The sequence below is a fragment of the Trichoderma breve genome, chromosome 3 (genome assembly GCF_028502605.1).
Source record: "Trichoderma breve strain T069 chromosome 3, whole genome shotgun sequence".
Classification (NCBI taxonomy): Eukaryota; Fungi; Ascomycota; class Sordariomycetes; order Hypocreales; family Hypocreaceae; genus Trichoderma; species Trichoderma breve.
In genome coordinates this window covers 3,944,370-3,964,586 of record NC_079234.1, presented here as the reverse complement: position 1 = coordinate 3,964,586, position 20,217 = coordinate 3,944,370, and the positions used below count along the sequence as shown (strand labels likewise).

At 46.4% G+C, this 20,217-nt stretch overlaps 7 protein-coding genes across 7 annotated transcripts; 2 read left to right on the top strand and 5 right to left on the bottom strand.

Annotated features, from left to right (window-relative positions):
• Nucleotides 1-66: 66 nt before the first annotated feature.
• T069G_05612 (catalase domain-containing protein) lies at nt 67-2,303 on the bottom strand (the record flags this gene model as incomplete). The annotated part of the gene is made up of 2 exons (XM_056172822.1): nt 67-2,058; nt 2,124-2,303. The coding sequence occupies 2 exons, from the start codon at nt 2,301-2,303 to the stop codon at nt 67-69; spliced, it is 2,172 nt and encodes a 723-aa protein (XP_056029680.1).
• A 1,490-nt stretch (nt 2,304-3,793) lies between these two features.
• Nucleotides 3,794-5,000, bottom strand: T069G_05611 (uncharacterized protein; the record flags this gene model as incomplete). The annotated part of the gene is made up of 4 exons (XM_056172821.1): nt 3,794-3,859; nt 3,921-4,694; nt 4,753-4,817; nt 4,871-5,000. 4 exons carry the CDS (start codon nt 4,998-5,000, stop codon nt 3,794-3,796), a joined length of 1,035 nt encoding a protein of 344 aa, XP_056029679.1.
• A 1,104-nt stretch (nt 5,001-6,104) lies between these two features.
• T069G_05610 (uncharacterized protein) lies at nt 6,105-7,782 on the bottom strand (the record flags this gene model as incomplete). The annotated part of the gene is made up of 6 exons (XM_056172820.1): nt 6,105-6,395; nt 6,548-6,836; nt 6,889-7,007; nt 7,068-7,345; nt 7,403-7,501; nt 7,755-7,782. 6 exons carry the CDS (start codon nt 7,780-7,782, stop codon nt 6,105-6,107), a joined length of 1,104 nt encoding a protein of 367 aa, XP_056029678.1.
• Nucleotides 7,783-8,293: 511 nt separating this feature from the next.
• Nucleotides 8,294-9,403, top strand: T069G_05609 (NADH:flavin oxidoreductase / NADH oxidase family domain-containing protein; the record flags this gene model as incomplete). The annotated part of the gene is made up of 1 exon (XM_056172819.1): nt 8,294-9,403. One exon carries the CDS (start codon nt 8,294-8,296, stop codon nt 9,401-9,403), a length of 1,110 nt encoding a protein of 369 aa, XP_056029677.1.
• Nucleotides 9,404-9,690: 287 nt separating this feature from the next.
• T069G_05608 (uncharacterized protein) lies at nt 9,691-11,425 on the bottom strand (the record flags this gene model as incomplete). The annotated part of the gene is made up of 2 exons (XM_056172818.1): nt 9,691-10,968; nt 11,060-11,425. 2 exons carry the CDS (start codon nt 11,423-11,425, stop codon nt 9,691-9,693), a joined length of 1,644 nt encoding a protein of 547 aa, XP_056029676.1.
• Nucleotides 11,426-11,716: 291 nt separating this feature from the next.
• Nucleotides 11,717-16,797, top strand: T069G_05607 (ankyrin repeats (3 copies) domain-containing protein; the record flags this gene model as incomplete). The annotated part of the gene is made up of 8 exons (XM_056172817.1): nt 11,717-11,965; nt 12,093-12,976; nt 13,038-14,309; nt 14,424-14,713; nt 14,771-15,207; nt 15,247-15,554; nt 15,612-16,167; nt 16,210-16,797. The coding sequence occupies 8 exons, from the start codon at nt 11,717-11,719 to the stop codon at nt 16,795-16,797; spliced, it is 4,584 nt and encodes a 1,527-aa protein (XP_056029675.1).
• Nucleotides 16,798-17,257: 460 nt separating this feature from the next.
• On the bottom strand, nt 17,258-18,652 carry T069G_05606 (UDP-glucose/GDP-mannose dehydrogenase family, central domain-containing protein; the record flags this gene model as incomplete). Its single annotated transcript, XM_056172816.1, has 1 exon — nt 17,258-18,652. The coding sequence occupies one exon, from the start codon at nt 18,650-18,652 to the stop codon at nt 17,258-17,260; it is 1,395 nt and encodes a 464-aa protein (XP_056029674.1).
• Between the last annotated feature and the right edge of the window lie 1,565 nt (nt 18,653-20,217).

Below are 20,217 nucleotides of genomic sequence, written 5' to 3'. Positions count from 1 at the left end.
GTGACAGTTTACAAACAGTCTGTCAGTTCGTAGCTCGTACTAGAATATTGGCTCCATTAACCTCGACTAATATGCTACCATAGTGCTGAGCCCATCAATCTCGCGCTCCCAGCAACGATGGACGCTAATCGCATAGACAAACTTGTCCAAGAAACCCTTTGCATTCTTCGCAGCTGACACCAATTCACCCAACCGTTCGGGATGCACGCTCTTGAGTGTTACCACGCCGTAGCTCTCCACGGCTTCGTTATCACTCGAAGTCACCACCGTTGGCAACTGAAGTGCCTTCTCGACCAACAAAACACCCTCTCCAGTAGCCCCGATAGGCTTGAGATGACCAAACGCTTCACGGATGTAATGCAATGCTCGGCCATTCTTGGAAAGCGTCTCAATGGCTTGCTTTCCTCCCGGCACAAACAGAGCGTCAAACATGGTGCTGCGCTGGCCTTCCAGATGATGGTCTGGGACAATGCCCTTGCCCGATTGGCTTTCTCCATCTGCAAACGTCTCGGATCGATGCGTGCCAATCACAAGCGGGATGGCTTTGGCTCCTTGGATTGCTCCATAGATGGCGTTGAAGGCAATCGGATCATATCCATCAGCCACAATAATGCCGATCCGCCTGGAAGCAATAATCGGTTCATCTGGAAGATACTCCATTTGGCTAAGACCCTTGGCCTTCTTTCCGTGATTCGCCTGTCCTGCCTTGTCGGGGATTGCCCCTCCCACCATCTTACCGACAGATTGGGCGAGGCCGAGATCAATATCGGCGAGACGTTTTACAAGTCTCTCATACACGATTGGTTCGTCGCAGTGGCTGAGCTCAAATGAAAATGCGGCCAACATGTGCGACTTTTCGATTTCGGAGAGTGAGTTGAAGAAGAGCTGAGCTTGAGAGAAATGATCCTTAAACTTGGCGCTCTTTGCTCGCTCCTTGATGCCAACAACCCTCTCCGGGTAATCAACATAACCGCCCTCTTCTTTGGCCGCTGGCGGTTGCGCTTCGAATCGGTTGGGCCAGTAGTTGACCTTGCCCTTGGAGATGGTGTGTCGCATGGCGCCGTCACGGTTGAAGTTCATGACCGGACAGACAGGCTTGTTGATGGGCAATTCCTGCCAATTGGTGCCCAGGCGGCTCAACTGAGTGTCAAAGTAGGAAAAGTTCCGGCCTTGAAGAAGAGGATCGTCTGAGAAGCCAATTCCCGGAACGACATGGCCTGTGCAAAATGCAACCTGCTCAGTCTGAGTGAAGAATTCATCCACGTTCTTGTTCAGTTCGAGCTCGCCGATGTAACGAATGGGGACCAAGTCCTCCGGCCACACCTTTGTTGCATCGAGAATGTCAAAGTCAAAATCGTCTTCATTTGACTCTTCAATTGTTTGAATGCCAAACTTCCACTTGGGATATACTCCGTTGTCAATGGCTTCCATGAGGTCCTTTCGGTGGAAGTCGGGATCTTGGCCAGCAAGCTTGAGTGCCTCATCCCACACAAGGGAATGCACTCCGAGCTCTGGAGTGAAATGGAACTTGACAAATGAGCGAACGCCGGCGGCATTGGTGAGTGTGTATGTATTGACTCCAAAACCCTGCATCATCCGGTATGAGCGAGGAATGGCGCGATCCGACATGGTCCACATGAACATGTGCGTGGCTTCAGAGTGCATCTGGACGAAATCCCAGAAATTGTTATGAGCCGACTGGGCTTGTGGGACTTCATTGTGCGGCTCTGGCTTTCCGGCATGGATGAGGTCGGGAAACTTGATCGCGTCTTGGATGAAGAAGACGGGGATGTTGTTGCCCACAATATCCCAGTTGCCCTCTTGTGTATAAAACTTGACTGCGAAGCCGCGCACATCACGGACCGTATCGGCTGAACCGCGACTTCCAAGCACAGTAGAAAAGCGAAGGAAGACGGGAGTTTCGCGAGACGTATCAGTGAGAACATTGGCATGGGTAACGTCTTCGGCAGATTCGAAGAGACGGAATGTTCCGAATGCTCCGGTGCCTCGGGCGTGAACTACTCGCTCTGGAATACGTTCATGGTCGAATCGATGGATCTGCGATTCTAGTACTTAGCTCTATCGAAGCTAACATTATTCCACTGTGTGAACGCAGGACAAACCTTTTCGCGTCCGAAGGGATCCTCCAAGAGCATCGGGCCTATTTGGTCCTTGCTATTAACCCGTAGCCAGTCATCTGTGTTGGTCTGCTTTGTGCCGAAATCAGATGTGATTCTACTATCCTTGGTTGGCTCAACGGTGTGCGCCGCCAGTTGATCCGCCTTTGCGCCTTTGTGACCCATGACTGCTTGCTTCACTGATGATGGAATAATATTCGACATTTTCCTTCCCGCAGCGATTTTTGGGTAAGAATGCTACGAATAGTTCTTGATGTATCTAAACTGCGAGCACAGACTTTATACGTATTGTTTTATGTGAATTCCGCCATGAGCTTAAGAGTGGCGACGTACTGCGTTGAGCCGTCACTCATACATCACCGTCATAGACACACACGATGTAAGATGTGATTCTATGTTGACGTCAATGTCCGCCGACCGTATATGATTGATCATAACACTATGTATTTAAACTTCATTATAAAATATAGAGCTTTCATAATGATGCAGTAGATAATGACACAAGAATTTCGTCTGATTTAATGCCTTTCAATAACAATGACTAGGCCAAGTTATACGATCACCAGGCTGTATGCATACCCCTAGGTTGCACTTACAGTTGAGGTATTCATAAACCTCCAAAGATTATTTGCCAATTAAATTACATGGAATCTAATACAATAGTGAGTTCATAACTCTCTTCCGATGATTTCATTACTCAAAAATGGCTGTTCAGTTGTGCGATAGATGATGTAATGCAATGGAGCCATGGACAGTGCGGAACCAAAAGTTACCGTTGCTCAGCCTATGTTATCCTATTAATGAGCACAGCAAGCTAATTTCCTCTAGTATGTATGCCTCGGCTTAGCATGTCCACATATTTGCGATGCTGCGAGTCGGTAGAAAGACGGAAATTATGCTCCTAGCGATGTGCGTAATAAGTGAATTTGCAGCCTTGGCAGCCCAGATTAACAGCTCCTACAGTGCTTTATTTTTAGATTTGAAACACCACTCATCAAAGCCCCAATTATCTTAGTCATTTATGCGACCAATAACTGTTTCGTTGTTGGTAATAGAACAGCCGCTCGGTAATAGCCATAATGGGATGTTATGCTTGTCATCACGCTGATGAGTGAATAAGATGATGAAGAGTAAATCCGATGGTATATGTGAAAGTATTCTGACCTCTAGGCAGCAGGGATGAGCTCGCTCGCTATGCCCTAATCCGGCAACAGAGCTCACGTATCGGAAGAGTTGCCGAAACGATGCCGATGATCGATTGCACTCTACGGCCGCTTCTCGCCGTTCGGCATCCGATATGGCACCCCCAAGACTAGGCTATTCGTGGATTGATGATCAATAATTCTAATCGAGAATGTGGTCTATTGGATGCGGCGTAAATTTTACTAAATAGAATGTCGGTGTTAAACACGGCCGTGCTGCGTCAAGCTTTGCGTCTTTAATGGGCGTCAGCTACGGCGGGAAATGATCCTTGGCCGCGTTATTGAGTTGCTTTCTCCCTTGAATTCTGAAGGCGCGAGTATTTGCAGTGATTTATACAGTGATATTTGTTCATGGTATCTATGCTCTAATTACCTGCCGAAGCTAGGTCGCTCTATAATACAATCTTGTCCGTAAACTCCTCATGCTTTCACGTCATCTTTACAGCCTTCTCCTCATTCAGCATCTTCATACGCCGGTGGTGGATCCGTTATTAGCACATCCAGCAAAGATGAAGTATACTACATACAGTCAGCTCCATAAAGATTTGTAGCAGGAGGGGTATGTATGGATAAATCTTACATAGATGCTTCCTTCAGATCCAATCGATATGCCGACTTTGATTTCAACTGAGTGCTTTATCTGCATCACGCATGATTCGAATGACGGTTTTAAGTTGAGTTTGAAAAGTCGTTCCCAGGTACCTGAATCAAGAACCAGCCTCTCTGAATCGACAGGGATAATTCCAGATGTGCTTGCTCCTAAGCATTTCTCATCCACGCGCCGGGTAACTGATTCGACAACGGTTGCTGTGGAAGTTTTGAAGATGATATTTGCCGTTCGAATGAATATTTTACCCACTATCTCCGGCGGAGTGTGTAAGATGAACTTGATGGGGTTCGCCTGTCCTCTGAAGAGAACTGGTGGGTTTGGGAGGAGTGCCTCAACGCGTATAGATGGTGTGTATGCTGGCAGCCCGTCGATTCCATCTTCGAGCCGTCCTGAGCCATCCTTCTGTCGCAGTATCAATGGCAGGCTGGCATTAGGCTGTAGAACAGGCGACCTGTTGATGGGAGCGTTGTTGCAGAATTTTAATGCTTTGACAACTCTCGTCGTCTTGGATAAAGGGCCAAATATTTGTCGATCCACGGCTCCGACAACGTAGTATTCGACCCGAATTCTTGATTCTGCTTCGCGAATGTTCATTGATGGAGGTAGATGTAAAGCGTGTTTATGCCTGAAACATGGGGTATGAGAGGGAAATTTAAAACTGAATGGGACAATGTAAATGCCATTGACGGGATCATCCTTGTTTGATGTGGCATCATGTCCGAATTCTTTATTTTCCTCGAATAGCTGTTCCCTGTATTAGCGTCAAGTAGTCACATGAGCGATCCGACGACTTATTGCATACCGTAAATTCCAAATTGCTTGGATTAGGGCCAGCAATCTGCGCCGGTATGGAAATCGTGAGTCGACCTAGCCTCTGTTATTAACTGATATCGCGAGTTGTAAATATGGCTTCGTCTTACCGCCAAAAGTAGCCCTTAGATGGGACAAAGCCTGGCCGCCGTGGCCAAGAATGTTCAATGTACCCCGGATTTCATCTTCAGGGCCAAAAGTCACCTCTTCAGCCCCACCGATATCTAATATCAATTTCATGATTCTGAGTATTTATGATGTCTGAGTAACATGAATCGCATGAGTTGAGGCGGTTGGGCATCATTCGAATTAAGTAGGGATAGCGATTTAGAATTTTAACGGAATGACGTATGAGCATGAATTGTTCTCCGTACTAGTGATTTAATATTGGAAACAATGCCTGAACTTGCTGAAACTAGCCAATAGTCTATTCTCGCTGACAGTTACCAAACATGGTCTAGTCAGCCAGCATTGGCCATTATCTCCACATAAGCCATCAAGCAACATCCCGTGAATAGGGATGAAGATGGTTAAAGATGAGCATCCCATGACGGCCGGCGCAAGCGAAGTAAGCGAACATGGAAGTTTAATGGTCGTATATACGATCGTTGCAATAATATCAACGTTCCATTGCTGAGGAAGATGAGCTCCTCCGTGGAAATGCCGGAGAAGCACTTCTTACATGAATACCCGGGGGGTTGCAGCGTCCAGCTGTTGGTTAGAAAACATAAACAAGCGGGTCAGAGTAGCCTATGGACGAGTAAACACCTGCTAATTATCTTCAGCCTGATGTTTCTATGAGCAAATCTCGTGATTTTACTCACCGTCCTAACCTCACCAGGAAACAGACTTGCACCCGTGACTCCCTTACCTTATTGATCTAGATGCTCAGTTCCCCGGGCCCGCTAGGCTTTTCCAGGGGCTGTAGTATAAGTAATTACGTAGCAAATGGTGTCTCAAAGTTGTTATTGGTACTTGGAGTACCGCCACTCCCTTCAATCTCACGAAATTAAGTGAACTCTTCGAGCATCACAGGCTATCCCAAAGAGGCGGGGTCTACTTGTTGGGATTCTTCTTGGGATTTTTCTTGGGATTCTTCTTAGGACTATCTCACAACGCCGATTGCTTTTATCATAGGGCCAGTATCACGAAACCTTGTTATTCAAGCAGACATCACCGATGTCCAATCATTGTGATCAACACCAACCCTCGTACAATAAACTTCTTCCAGGGTCTCGAGTTATTAAGGTAGAGTTAACTGCTCCGTTTTAATCTCTGAACCAAGTATATTAACTCTATTAATTATAATTGTACTAACTCTGTATTAGTCAAATAGCCTTTTCATTATACGAATATCTCTTCCCACAGCAACGATGCCTTGGAGAAGAAAGCGAAATCCGACCAAATAAACTTTCTCATAATCTCAAATATTTTCGAATGAGAGTTATGGACACCGCGGAACCTTGTAGTTATATGCGATCGGAGAAGATTAACATAGGTTGATCGAACTGATCCAGGTGGAGCAAATGTGCCGCCAACATACAGCAGCCAAAGCAGCAAGTCGGAGTATTCATCACACATATAATCTTCTTCAGCCTTTTGCAATTGGCCAAGAAGCTGGGAGGATAGATATGACTGCAGATTACACATTAGCACATTACCATCTATAATCCTAGAGCAACATAACCTACTGGAATAACCAGAGCGCACCAAGGATGGCAACATAGCATGATGGAACAAATATACGCTGCAGTAGAGCAGCATTTTAGTATGGGAGAAGGCGTTGCCAAATTCGCAAGCCTCGATTGAATAGAGGCAGTATGGTTGTTTATGTAGGCCATCAAAAACGGATCGCCCTTTTCATAGCTTGAATAGTTTCGTATGCATTGCAATGCATGAAGATCTTCCAGTATTTCGACGAAATACTCACTGAGCAAGTGGGATATAATGTCAAATCCCGGTGGAAGTCGGTAGAAACTAGGTGTGAATGAGTCTCGCTGCCAGCGTAGTTCTGAGAATGTATTGTGATCAACTATTCGGTCAGAGCCTGACAGAATTGACGCATTCAAGTCTTGCCTATACTGTTGTCAGGTATCGATCTTTGTCTTCAATTGAGTGTCTGGCTCACCAGAATATTGCACGCTTGATGCCGCCCGTGAGGTAAATACCATCGCTACGAGAGATGTCGAGTAGTTGTTTCACTGCTGACATGTGAAGCTGGACTTGAGAGGTCATTCCTAACTGAGCCTTGGGTAAGGGTAAGAGGGGTTAGTACTCCTGCAAGTCAAGTCCGGAATAGATGCCTACCTCTACACCCGCCAATAGAAGAATAGCTCCGATTGTAGACTCTGACACTGCCCCTTTGATACAGACAATTTTGTCTCGAATACCACCGATAGCACAGCCCTTGTATTTTAGGCATTCCATGTCCAAATTTCCCTCTGCCACTGCAAACAACAGGGAAAACATGACCGCATTTGAAAGTGCAGGGTCAGTTAAGCCTGTACGAAAGACGGCGTGGAAGTTTTGGAATGCGAGCTCCTCAGTAATACTGAAGACTGGCTCGGAGGCTATCCTGGCTCTGCCTATGTTTTCCAGTGTTAAAAAATAATTCACATCCTTTGCGGCGGGTAATCCCTTACTGTCTCCCAGCAGTATTTGTAGCCGCGAAGTATCCACGGGAAGCACCCCAAATGGATCGATCTCGCTCGCAGATAAAGATTGGTGTAATGCTGGTGGATCTATAAGATGGGGTTCATTAAGCAGTGCATCGTGCTTCTCCCCCAAGACTGCTACTCGAAAATTGTCGTTTGCTTTTTGTTCGAGCAGCCTCTTCGCCTTGAGGGCTCGCTTGACCGCATGTGATTTAGCCAAGCGACTCGCACCCCGGCTCTGTTTACTGCAAGGGCCTTTAATGGATATAAATCTGAAATCTTCGGCTGGCCAGGTTTAAAGCTTAGTTGATGCGAGACTAATCGGATCTGCGTTGCTTACCTTCTGGTGTGAGAGGCCGGGCAACCATATTGCGTATTGCGTAATAGTCACCGGCTAAGCGGACCACGCTTTGCCTTGCGTTGTAAAAGACTCAATAATAAGATACGACAAAATGCGCTCTGCTTCTTTTGGTTTATCATCAGCCTGCTATAACTTGCTTGCTGAATGAATCTACATGTAAGATTGGAGCCTGCAAAGGAGGCAACTTGACGCATCCGCTTATAAATCACAGTCAAACTCCGTTAAAGTCTCTTCCGACTGTGGCGCTGGTCCCACTGTTCTTTTCGGGATGCACCCTATTGCCCGATTTGGAAGTACGTTGCTCTCGGCTGGCATCCTCCATTCTGCAATTGGCACTACGTGTGAGTATTTTGCTGGAATTGAGTCGTGAATTAACAATCTCAAATAGTTTTCAGGCGTCTCGTTTCTGCAGATATAGAAAGTATAAAGCCGTAGATGCTGCCCAGTCGAAACATTCGTGCATCCAGACAAAAACCACAACTAAACCAGCTTATTAACAACACCAATTCTCTTTAACAATGGAAAACAACAATCTTTTCAAACCTTTGACAATAGGCAATATAGTGGTGAGCCATCGCATAGGAATGGCTCCGCTAACTCGCCTCCGCGCAACGGACGATCGCGTTCCTCTGCCTCTTATGGCCGAATACTACAGCCAGCGGGCTGCCGTGCCAGGTACTCTAATTATCAGCGAGGGTACATTGATATCACCCGAATCTTGTGGTGGATTTTCAAATGCGCCTGGTATATGGAGCGAAGAGCAAATCACTGCCTGGCGATCAGTTACCGATAAAGTCCATGACAAAGGCAGCTTCATCTTCTGCCAGATCTTTGCCTTCGGACGTGCTGCAGACAAGGATACAGCTAAAAAGGACGGAGTCGACATTGTAGGCCCAAGTCCTATCCCTATCGATGAATACGCACCAGTACCACGCTCTATGACGGTCGATGAGATCAAGCAAACAGTCCAAGACTTTGCAACTGCTGCAAAAAACGCCATGCTTGCAGGCTTTGACGGTGTCGAAGTCCATGGTGCAAACGGCTACCTGATTGATCAATTCAGTCAGGATAATAGCAATCAGCGCCATGATGAGTACGGTGGCAGCGTCGAGAAGAGATCCCGCTTCATAGATGAAGTCATGAAAGCTGTCGTCGTCGCTATAGGGCCAGAAAGAGTCGGGCTTCGTCTTAGCCCCTGGAGTTCATTTCAGGGCATGAAAATGGCAGATCCGATCCCACAGTTTTCAGACATCATACGCAGGGCGAATAAGCTGAACTTGGCTTACCTTCACCTGGTGGAGTCTCGCATATCTGGCGGCGAAGACGACGAGGGCAGCGAAACACTGGAATTTGCCTATGAACTCTGGGACAAACCGCTTCTGATTGCTGGTGGCTACAAGGTTGAAGATGCCCAGCAACTAATCAATAAATACCCTTCCAAGGATATTGTCGTCATGTACGGAAGATATTTTATTGCAAACCCCGATCTGGTGTATAAGATCAAGGAAGGGCTGCAACTTACTCACTACAAACGCGAGACATTCTATACACCATATGCGGCATTGGGCTACATTGACTATCCTTTTAGTGCCCAGTTCCTGAAAAGCCAGAATGTCTCAACTTCGTAGTTATTTAGATGGTTTAGATATGACGAACTAGGCCTTATAGTCGGTATAGCTACAAAATACTAAAGCAGTCGTTGATGGGAATGTCGTTCATAGAAGGAAAGTGATTTCGCATTAGCGTTCTATTTGTTTGTATGGTCGTCTTGTTAGTATATACATGCTTTTCTATTTCGGAGTGAGTAGAAGTAAGCCTAAAAGTGCAAAGGGTATCCATAAATAAATTAAAGAACAATGCCACTCTTCCAGAATTTAAAGAGCAAAGCATGAAGAATGGCCAAGTATCGGTCGGGCTAGCTATAAGTTCTCCCGGGCGTATCCCATGCACCAAGAATCTCCTGTAAAGGCTTGATGATATTCTCACAATACATCTTCAAAAATTCCTTTTCATGCCAGAATCGCAGAGATCCAGCACATACTTGCAGACATTGTTCAATAACCTGGCTTTGATACGGCAGCAGTCGTCTTGATGTGGCCTGTAGCCACTCAATGGCTACCATCATACGTCCTTGTGGCGACGTTGGATTCTCTTTACCCGACTTTTGACACCATGTCTCAAGCGGCCTGTGATGCCAGATCTCCAGCAATAAGATTGCCAGCTCTGTCAAAGCTGTTTTGGGATCTGGACCGATGCATGCGTCGCTCTGAATCGTTTTTACATATGGCGGCGGTGGGATCTCGCCCATAAGTTGTTCAATGAAAGGGAAACTACCCGCAGTGATGATTGACGTCTCTTGGGGACTCAATATCTTGATCTTGTTGCTGTTGAACGGTAGCCCCAACCACCACGTCTGTTGTAGTTGTAGAATTGATGATGCGACCTTGAGAGCCAACAGTGTCTGTTCCTTTGGGAACATCTTGGCGTCATCATCTTGATATCCAGCCTTGAGGATATCCGCTAGTGTTATCGGAGCTGTGAAATTCCGCCTATTCTCAGACGGACCGTCAACAAGGAAAAGATGTTCATTGTTTAGCCTCAGTTTCAGAATATGACCCGCCGCTTGTGCTTCAGAAACATGCTGGCAAATTAAGGTCACTATTCTTTCACTGTGCTGCTCCGTAGCTTCTTGGACAAACACAACTCTGGAGGTGGTTTTGATGTCGTAGTCTTCGTTGAGATCATCTTCGTGAATATTGACATGAGTTTCTTGGAGATATCCATGATGGTCAAAGATGAGACTGAATTCAGTCTGCTCTCTCAGTTTTCTTTGTTTGCTCTTTTGTAGGGGAACCCTGCTATCCAGTCTCATGAAGACCTTGTGCTTCTTTTCACAGCCACAATTACATCCTTTACGCATGGCTTCGAACAGTGGCATTGCTTGTCGCTGGACCCTTGAAAGCATGCTTGCTAGTTTTTGCGCATCATCAGACGGATTTCGCGCTGTGTATACTTGCTGCGTCTTCAGGCTATCGACCATCTCCCTCAGGGAAAGCCGATCTTCACTCAGCTCCTCCACGAGCTGTTTGAGACGCCCTTTCTCCATGGTAAAACTCAGTCGCTCTCTAAATGCAAAACCAGAGGCTCCTACGGGATTTTTCTCAAGGACCGCTTTCAAGTCATCTTTTGCAACCTGCAATATGAGAATCAGCCGTCTGTCCATGCCACATCATTATGCATCTACAAACCTTTGGTGGTCTCTTTATGTGACCTAGTTTGCTCACGATTGCTTTTAAACATGTTTCGTATCTTCTCAATATTTCATCAAAGGTATCATACAGGTGTTCGGACGCTATGTAATCTCTGATTTCTTCTGCGGTCTTCGCATTCTGGAGAATGGTGATGCATTCTTCTTCGCCTATGTCTGTTTTGTTGACCACTTCGCTAACGCCAGCATTTCGGAGTAAGTCGAGAATATTTAGATAAAAAAACGTTCGTTGCAGCTTAAGCCTGTATATAAGTGTGTCCAACTGTCCATGGAACTTGACAAATGTCGCCACAACGCCTCGTCCCGCTTTGTAGTGCTCAAGTGCAGATATAGCCAGCGGTATGATCCCGAGAACCAGTCCAGCAACTTCGAAGCCAGACATGATGTTTCCAGTCTGCCTGCTTGGAGCTGTTTGCACAGCGCTCTTTGTTTGGCAGATATGGCTCGAGCGCAAATTCTTTGAGGCTGAAAGAGGGGTAAGATTTATAGGCACCCTTGTGCACTGTTGAGGCAGTGGAGGGCTGTGTTCTTTTTCCATTGGATAGTGCCCAAATTATCTCACAATCCCTGCCTTGTTTCTAGGGCCTCTTCTAGGCTGAAATATAGCCTTCTCTCTTACCTCTCTTCATCTTTTACTGATCGACGACTCGACCTTGTGGGCAATACGGACCAAATGGACTCTACAGAGCTTTTTACAAGCGGTAGAAAAATATCGAGTGACTTGCTTCAACTGGTTGTCCTCTTTCAACTCAGGCAATCGCCAAACTATCGGCATTTGGCCGCAGAAGAGCAGAGATTCCAGCTGTGGGCGCACAGTCTTGGGTTATACCAGCAAGGACATGCATCTCTGGATTACCGGGTTCGGGATGCTGAAATCGTCAAGTCCGGATTCGCCCGCATTCTTGAAGAACTTCAAACACATGTATGTTGTACCTCTAATTGACGTTGAGTGATCGCTGGTGTTTCCAAGTAAAACTTGTATACACCTTCTGGTGTATTAAACTCAATAGCGTGTCATCATGTGGAGCATTGTCTAATCGTAATTATAGATAGAGAATCTTCTCGCGATAGAACGTAACGAACGCCTCCCATACGAAGCACAGGATATCTCGAAGGGTGATCGTGAGACAGTAGATAACGACGGCGATAGATCGGACTCAGAGAGAGATAATTCTCCTGAAGCTAGCGAAGTATCCTCTCCGAGCGATAATAGTTCGTTCCATGAGGTTGAATTCCGACTTAATGGCCTGAATGACGCTATCACGGCGCTTTATAGCCTTGCAGACAAGATCAGAAGCTCACTTCATCGGCCACAACGCAACATACATCAGCTATACAAGCATGTGCCAGCTGAAAAGAGAGATGCGGAGATACAGGAGAGAGAGGAAGTTGAGATTGCGGCCGTTTGTTATTTGCATCGCCAGTACCTAATGGAGAATACCGACAAGACAGCGACGGCATATGACGCTGCTGATGAAATATTCGCCAAATATTCGTCCGCAGGACATTGGCTTCTCCGGAGAACTGGCATTGCTAATGCCCGCCGAAAGCAACAGTTTATTTATTGGAAAGAGCATGTTGTTAGGCTTAACCAGATGCGAGCTGAATTGGCTGAGCAAAAAATCGTTCATATTAACCCTGGAACAGACGGGCCTGTCCAGAGTCCTTTGCAGCTCAACCCGAAGTTCGAGAACACAGAACAGGCAGTGTTACCTGCCATACCAATCTCGACAACGACAGCTACAACGTTGAAGCCTGGCGACCTCAGATCTGCCATTTCGTACCAGACTCGGGTATCGACAGTCATTAGCCCTGGTGGTAAGAAGCTTGAGTGGCCAGATCCGCCAAGAGTAGACCTCGTAGGCGGATATTTTATTTGTCCATATTGCAAAACTTTATGTCCTGAGAAGTATCTTCAAAAGAATGTGTGGACGTAGGTTTGCCATGTGGATTGTTCTCCATCTAATGAATTTCTTCTAATGCGGCTGTTATAGTGTTCACCTAATCCATGATTTACAGCCGTACCATTGCACATACGAACAATGCCTAGACCCGAACCAAGTCTATGGAAGTCGACAAGAATGGATTAATCATGAAAACGGGCATACGCGCGTGTGGCATTGCCATGAACACAGTGAAGAATTTGAAACTCAGCCCGAATATATTCAGCACTTGGAAGACTCCCATCCCGATAGCACTCCCGAGCATTTTTCACCTGCATTAGTTGCTGCCGCTGTTGGTCCCTCAATACGGATTCGCCGAGACTGCCCCTTCTGTCCAAGCGGCTTCTCTGATATTGCACAAATGCAATCACATCTCATTTTCCATCTGGAACGGCTTGCACAACTTGCCCTCCACAATGGCCCGAACGTTTCAGACGGCGATACCGAGTCTGGGCATTCATCACAAAGTCATCAGGGGCAGTTGCGGGGTCGAAAAGACTCGATATTTCGAGATTTTGATACAGAAGAAGACGAATCATCATTTGCAGAGCTTGTAGCAAGCGATGAGACAGCGACAGTTAATACCCCATCTGATGTTATCTTGAATGAAACAACTCTTAGTGCTGTTTCTGGAGCAATATGCGCACCCAATGTCAATGAATGGTTGCAAGATCTAGTTACGGATGAATCGCCAGAGCAGACAAACACAGCACACGAAGACATTTCAACCAGTCGCTCGCCGCCAAAGAGCAATCTCAAACGTTTCCCTCTCACAGAGGAATACACCATAGGATGGATATGCTCGAACTCAAAGACACTATCCTTGGCGGTTGCTATGTTGGATGAAAGATATGCCTATCCGACAGCCCCAATCAATGCCTCTTATACATATATAAAGGGATCTATTGGCCATCATAATATCGTCATTTCATATCCGCGTATCGAGGATTCTATCGAGGATCCGACGAAGAAACTGAATCCAAATGACTTGCGCATGTCATTTCCTTCTATTCAATACTGTTTCATTATCGGAATTGGTAGTGGAATATCCCCTATTATTCAGCTAGGCGACGTTGTCATCACCAAACCCCCGCAGCACTTCCAACGAGTGAATTCGATTCAATATACAAACGACCTACCTGAAGCTTGGCAACACTTTCCTAGCTCCTTACTCTGGGCTTTAAATCAGGTAGAATTGGCGTGGAGCGATTTCTATTCGGGCACAATACCAAGACATATCGAAGAAGCGAAGGAGAAGGCACCTCATCTGCGTTCTTTACGCCTCAATCCGGACCGAACGCAAGATTTATTATTTCAATCAAGGTACAAGCATGTTAACAGGCCTGAAACTACCAAAAGTTCTGCTTTAATAGGCCACGGGGTTGAAGAAGTACCTGCAGCGTGTTATCATTGTGATGTATCACAAACTATCGCCAGGCCGCCCCGAGATATTAAAGTCCACTTCGGAAAGACCATTTCTGAAACCTGGGTCATTGAGAAAGATACCATCCTAAATGAGCTCGGAATTGGTTTTGAAATTGATATGCTCTGTATAGAGCAAAAGGCAGCGTACTTTAGGACAACTGTACCGTATCTTCTCATTAGCGGCATCTGTGACTATGCAGATTCACACAAAAACGAGACTTGGCAGGACTATGCGACAGCTAACGCAGTGGCTTGTGCAAAAGGCATTGTAGAATACATTCCATCTCAAGATACTGAACCAGGTTGGTCATTGATCATTATTGAGCTGCGTATCATTCAATCAGCTAATAATATTTCAGATACTCCTCCCCTGCGATCTTCCAAGGTGGATCCTTTTCGCTGGCTGTCAGCAATCGATTATCAGTCTCAACTGGACCACAACCTGACCAAATATGCCCCAGGGACCTGTCAGTGGTTTCTTGAATCGGAACAATATCGAGAATGGTGTAACCTAGATGGTAAAGCACTTTTGCTACATGGACCTCCTGGATCCGGAAAATCGATGATTGCGTCAAGAGTTCTTGACCACCTCTCCACTACATTGCTCTCAGAGAAATCAGCTGTTTTCTGTTACGCGTTTTGTAACTTTTACCGCGCAAATGAGGAGAGGGCTGAAAACATAATGTGCAATCTACTCAAGCAACTATGCCAGATCCAATCGCCTCTGCCCCAAAGTGTCGAAAATTTATTCGCCCGGCACAGGAGTCAAAGAACTCAGCCATCCCTTGATGAGGCGGCAAGTGCTCTGAGATCGTTAATCTCTACATACCCAAAGGCATTCATTGTTGTTGACGGGTTGGACGAGTGTGAACCTTCAAGTGCATCACAATTCGTATCGAAAATCCTGGATTTGCTCGTCGATACAAGAGCAAATTTCTTCGCAACTTCGAGATCCCTTCCTAACATTATTGGAAAATTTCGAGAGCATAATTCAATCATCATAGATATGCCTTCAAATTCAGCTGCTGACGATATTGGTCAATACATTAAAAGCAACGCGAAACGCCTCCCGGACTTTGTGAACCACAGTCCTGATGTGTTGGAACAAGTAACTAATACTATTATAAAATATTCTGATGGATTGTAAGGATAATTCTTTTCCGAACCCGTATAAAGATAACCAGTTACTAACTGAAGTAGATTTCGTACTGCCCGTTTTCTTCTTGACTCGATAGTGGACTCAAAGACACCTGAGAGCATGATGGATACTCTAGAGGAACAGTCACGTCGCAACGATACTCTTGGTGCGATGATGACGAGAATAAGAGGCCAAGATGCAGACAGGAGAGACCTGGCTATGAACACTCTTTTATGGATGACATTCGCATTTTATCCTCTGGGAATAAGACAACTACAACATGCGCTCGCAGTGGAGGTTGGGGAATCGAATCTCGATGAAGCAAATATTCCAGATGCCGACGATATAGCCTCGGTTTGTGCTGGTCTAGTTGTTATCGATACAGAAAGAGATACTTTCAGTTTCTGTCATAAGTCCGTGGAAAGCTGGATGATCGAACGGCGCAACAAGCTATTTCCTGATGCTTGGCTCTACATTACTAGAGCCTGCCTAACATATCTCTCGTTTACGGAATTTGAGAGTGGAATAGCCCTGAATGAGGATGACCTCAACAGTCGCTTCCAACAATATCCCCTTTATGCCTATGCGGCTTATTATTGGGGCTTTTATGCCCTTGAGGTACCGAAATGTCCTGATATACTACTCTTTCTTGGTAAACAGGCGAATGCTGCAGCGGCGGCCCAGGTAATATTCTTGCATATAATAATCTTGAATGAAGCTGGGGACCAAATAGCATATGTGGCATTGCCCGGAGTGTCAGTTGCGATACATGTAGCGGCATTCTTTGGTTTGAAAGAGGCGATGAAAGTTCTCCTGAATGTCTTCGACGTGGATCTCAAGGCCTATGGCGGTTGGACACCGCTAATGGTCGCGGCCATGTCGGGACGAAACTCAATGGTAGAGCTGCTACTTGCCAAAGGGGCTAATATAGAAGCTACAGATGACGGGGGACGCACGGCATTATCGCTGGCGGTTTTCAGAGTGAGAGAAGATATGGTGGATTTGCTAATCACGCATGGTGCCAATGTCAACCTTCATGATGGTGATGGCAGTACACCTTTATTAACTGCAATTGACAGAGGGGATAAAGCCTTGGTACAGCTGCTATTAGCTCGTGGAGCATATATTGAGCTGGAGAGCAAAAATGGCGAAGCACCTGTTGCATACGCCGCCAAGAAGGAAGATGAAGATATTGCCAGTCTATTGTTGGCAGCGAGGCCGAAACCTTCCATGGGAAAGAGTCCGTGACATGAACGTACTGTCGCGACTACAAGAAAATAGCACTATGATACAGACCTGAAAAGAACAGAAGGATATTTAAACATATCACATGAAATGAATCTCAGCAAAATGAAAATGAAGATTAAAGCGTGAGAAGTTCATTCTCTTTGAGATACGCCGAAGTAGCACGTTGCTACCGTATACAATACACTAAATTCATATCCTCCAAATCAGAACTAATAAAATAACAAAATATGCTTCATCTAGGTGTACAAATGCAGCCCTTACAGGCCCAGTGGAAGCATGAATTCGACACTAGCTAATCCCTCCCAAAAGATATCCAAAACTCCCTTACTCCTCCCCTGTCCCGGCTATGCACTAAGATGTTTAGGCCATGAAATATGAACCCTTGGCACATGATCTCTATTCTCGATCATTTACCACTGTGCCGGTGGCATATGCATATGAGCCGCTATCTATCAACCATCTAAACACACCACATTTGAACCCGCACGCCAGTAAGCTTATCAACGAGACCAAAGTCAAGGCCTTCTGGCTTGAAGGCCACGATGATCATGTCAAAGTTCTGCTCCAAATATTCGGCAGACCAGTTCTTCTCATCCAACCGCGGGATCTGAGGCACTGCCTCTTGTCCCACGAGAGGATCGGCGAAGGAGACGGCGACCTTTTCCGATAGAACCAGACTTTTGGCGAGCTCAAGGCCAGGTGAGTTGACCAGATGAGATTGGCCGCGCTTAAAGCCCATGCCCACAACAAGAACATGGGGTAGGACTCCCTTGATTGGCCCCTCAGACAGAAGCTTGATGGCATTCTGTCCAATTTCTGCGGGACGGGCATTCATCTTTTCTGTGGCCGCCTTGAGCAGCGGGAATTCACTGGTAGACAGCAAATAATATGGGTTGACGGGGATGCAGTGGCCTCCGACACCAAGCCCAGGGGAGTAAGACATGTAGCCAAACGGCTTTGTGGCGGCGGCACGATAGACCTCGTAAGGGTCAATACCAAAGGGGGTACAGGCATTGGCCATCTCATTGGCAAAGGCAATGCACATCATCCGCTGACAGTTCTCATACAGCTTGGTCATCTCCGCGACTTCAGGTTGAGAGACGGTGACAACTTTGTCATAAACTGCAGAGTACAGTTCCGATATGGCAGCCAACGAGCCGGGGACGACGTCCTCCAGGCCAGAAATCACCTTGGGGATCTCATAGGCCGCGGGCTCAACGCGACCAGGATCAACACGTTCAGGTGACATTCCTGCAAATAAGCCCATCCTCTTAGCGACGGGTCCGAGGAGCTTTCTCGTCATGCCAACGGCGACGGAGCTTTCAAAAACGACAGTGCAACCAGCACTGGCGTACTTTTCAACAGTGTCTAAAGCACTTCGCAGATAAGAAGTGTCCACTGTATTGTCCGGGCGCAAAAGCGTCGGAACTGAGATGAGGAAGTGGCTGGCACCAGAGAGTCTTGACGAGGACGACGTGAGTTGTACTCTGTCGTTTTGTGCGTACTTGGGAGAGAGGGCTTTGACGCGAGATTCGGAGACGTCAAAACCGATAACGTTGAAGCGACGAGAAAAGACATCGACGAGGTGCTCGCCGACATATCCGACGCCAATGACGGCGACACGAGGCTCGATGCTGGGGTCTTTCAACTCGACATCACCATCGGTGGTAATGTCTGTTTCTGTATCAGATAGGACATTTCCACTGGTGATGGGTTCTGGCTCTGGGTCCGAAATAGTCTCGCCTGGGGGAGTCAGATCGTAATAGCTGATATCTTTGTACTCTTCATCTGACTCCCTTCGACGACGGCTCCAGTCGGTCGATTTAGAGGTCGACGAAGCTTCTGATGAATCCATCACGAACAAAAACAAATGGAATAAGCAATGCGTAATGTTTTAGCGAGTGACTGAGGCGAGAAAGTGATAAATGTGTGAACGTGTTGGCTCGTCGTAAGACTTGCTGATATTTGCGGAAAATTTTTTGGGAGAAATGAAGACCAAGAAGGGAAAGTCCGGCCAAACGATTTTATAGGCAATAATAATGAATAGGAAAATTCCAACCCATTGCTCAGAGGCTGCCGTAAGATTCCGGCAAAGCAAAAGGCGAACACACATAGGAGAACGCTAAGCTTTGGCTTTGCAGCCCTCTTGCAAATCTTGACCAGTTTCCATGAGGAAACTATGAAGGTGGTACCTCTACCTAACATCAAAGTATCGTTCAAGTTTTACATGAGAGCTGAGTAGACTAGGAAACTTTGTCCGGGTCATAAGATAAGAAACTTCCCAGACAAGATAGAAAACGCGACGACGTCTCTGTGTATACGAAGGGGGCTAACAAGGAAACTTCCACTGGTATGAATGTAATCACAGACAAAAACCGGATTTGACAGTTCCGTATTCATTATTTCTTCCTTCTAGGAGCGATGGAAACAACCGAAACATCTACACCAAGTCTCTGTTCCTCAAGATATTCCCCTGGTGTTAGCTCTGTTGGGCACTTTGGCTTTTTGGGCGTAGACTTGCGGCAGCCACGGTGTCACTAGAAATCTCCGAAACGATACGTGAAAATCGTACAATCTCGTCGTCACAGCCTCTGTACGCTGTAGCATACTGAAGCCTCATGTTCGACGAGCGTCCAGGTAGACGCACGCAACTAAGCTGAAGCAAGCACGCCAAACTTGCGCCATTGTGGCCGATTAGAGCTCAGGGGGGGCGCCAAATCAAGCCAAAAAGGCACGGCATCCAATAAGAGCTAGCTAATATCCGCCCTCTTTGAGGTTATACCGAAACGGAAAAAGCAGGAAAACTAAAATTGCAAGAATCTGAGCGTCTGAGGAGGTATGGCCGAGATGTGGCAGCAAGCAACTAGCAGGCAGTGTTCTCTGGAAGCACCCAGAGCCAGGCACAACATACCTACCTATGAGATAATCAGTCCTACCATTGATATTCCCTTTAGTCTGAAGTGACACGTCAATGTCGCTGCTATTGATGTTGTGTCAGGGACTCCCTACCACTGCGTTCAAATCCTAAACTTGGCAAGCCGGGGCTCAAAATTTGCTTTCTATTACGACCGAATCTTCTGCAAAAGCTTACTCTCAATTCGAATCTCCGTCTTCAGCCGCAAAATTATTTATGATTGACAGTAGCAGAGGATATCTTTGATAAAAGCTGTTCAGATGCTCACCGTATCACCGTATCATCTGGCGATGATAGCCGATACCTCGGCAGGACGATCAGCAAAGGGCATCATAGGCTAAACTCTCGTCTAATACTAGTCAGGAACAAAACTTTTAATACGGTATGGCGTAATTAAGGATGGCACAATACGAAGGATTGTCGAATCATACGTCTTCGTTGCCTCATTCGCTTTGTCCAAATTTTCCAGTTGCTTCATACGCCCGACGCACCACAGCACCCGTACC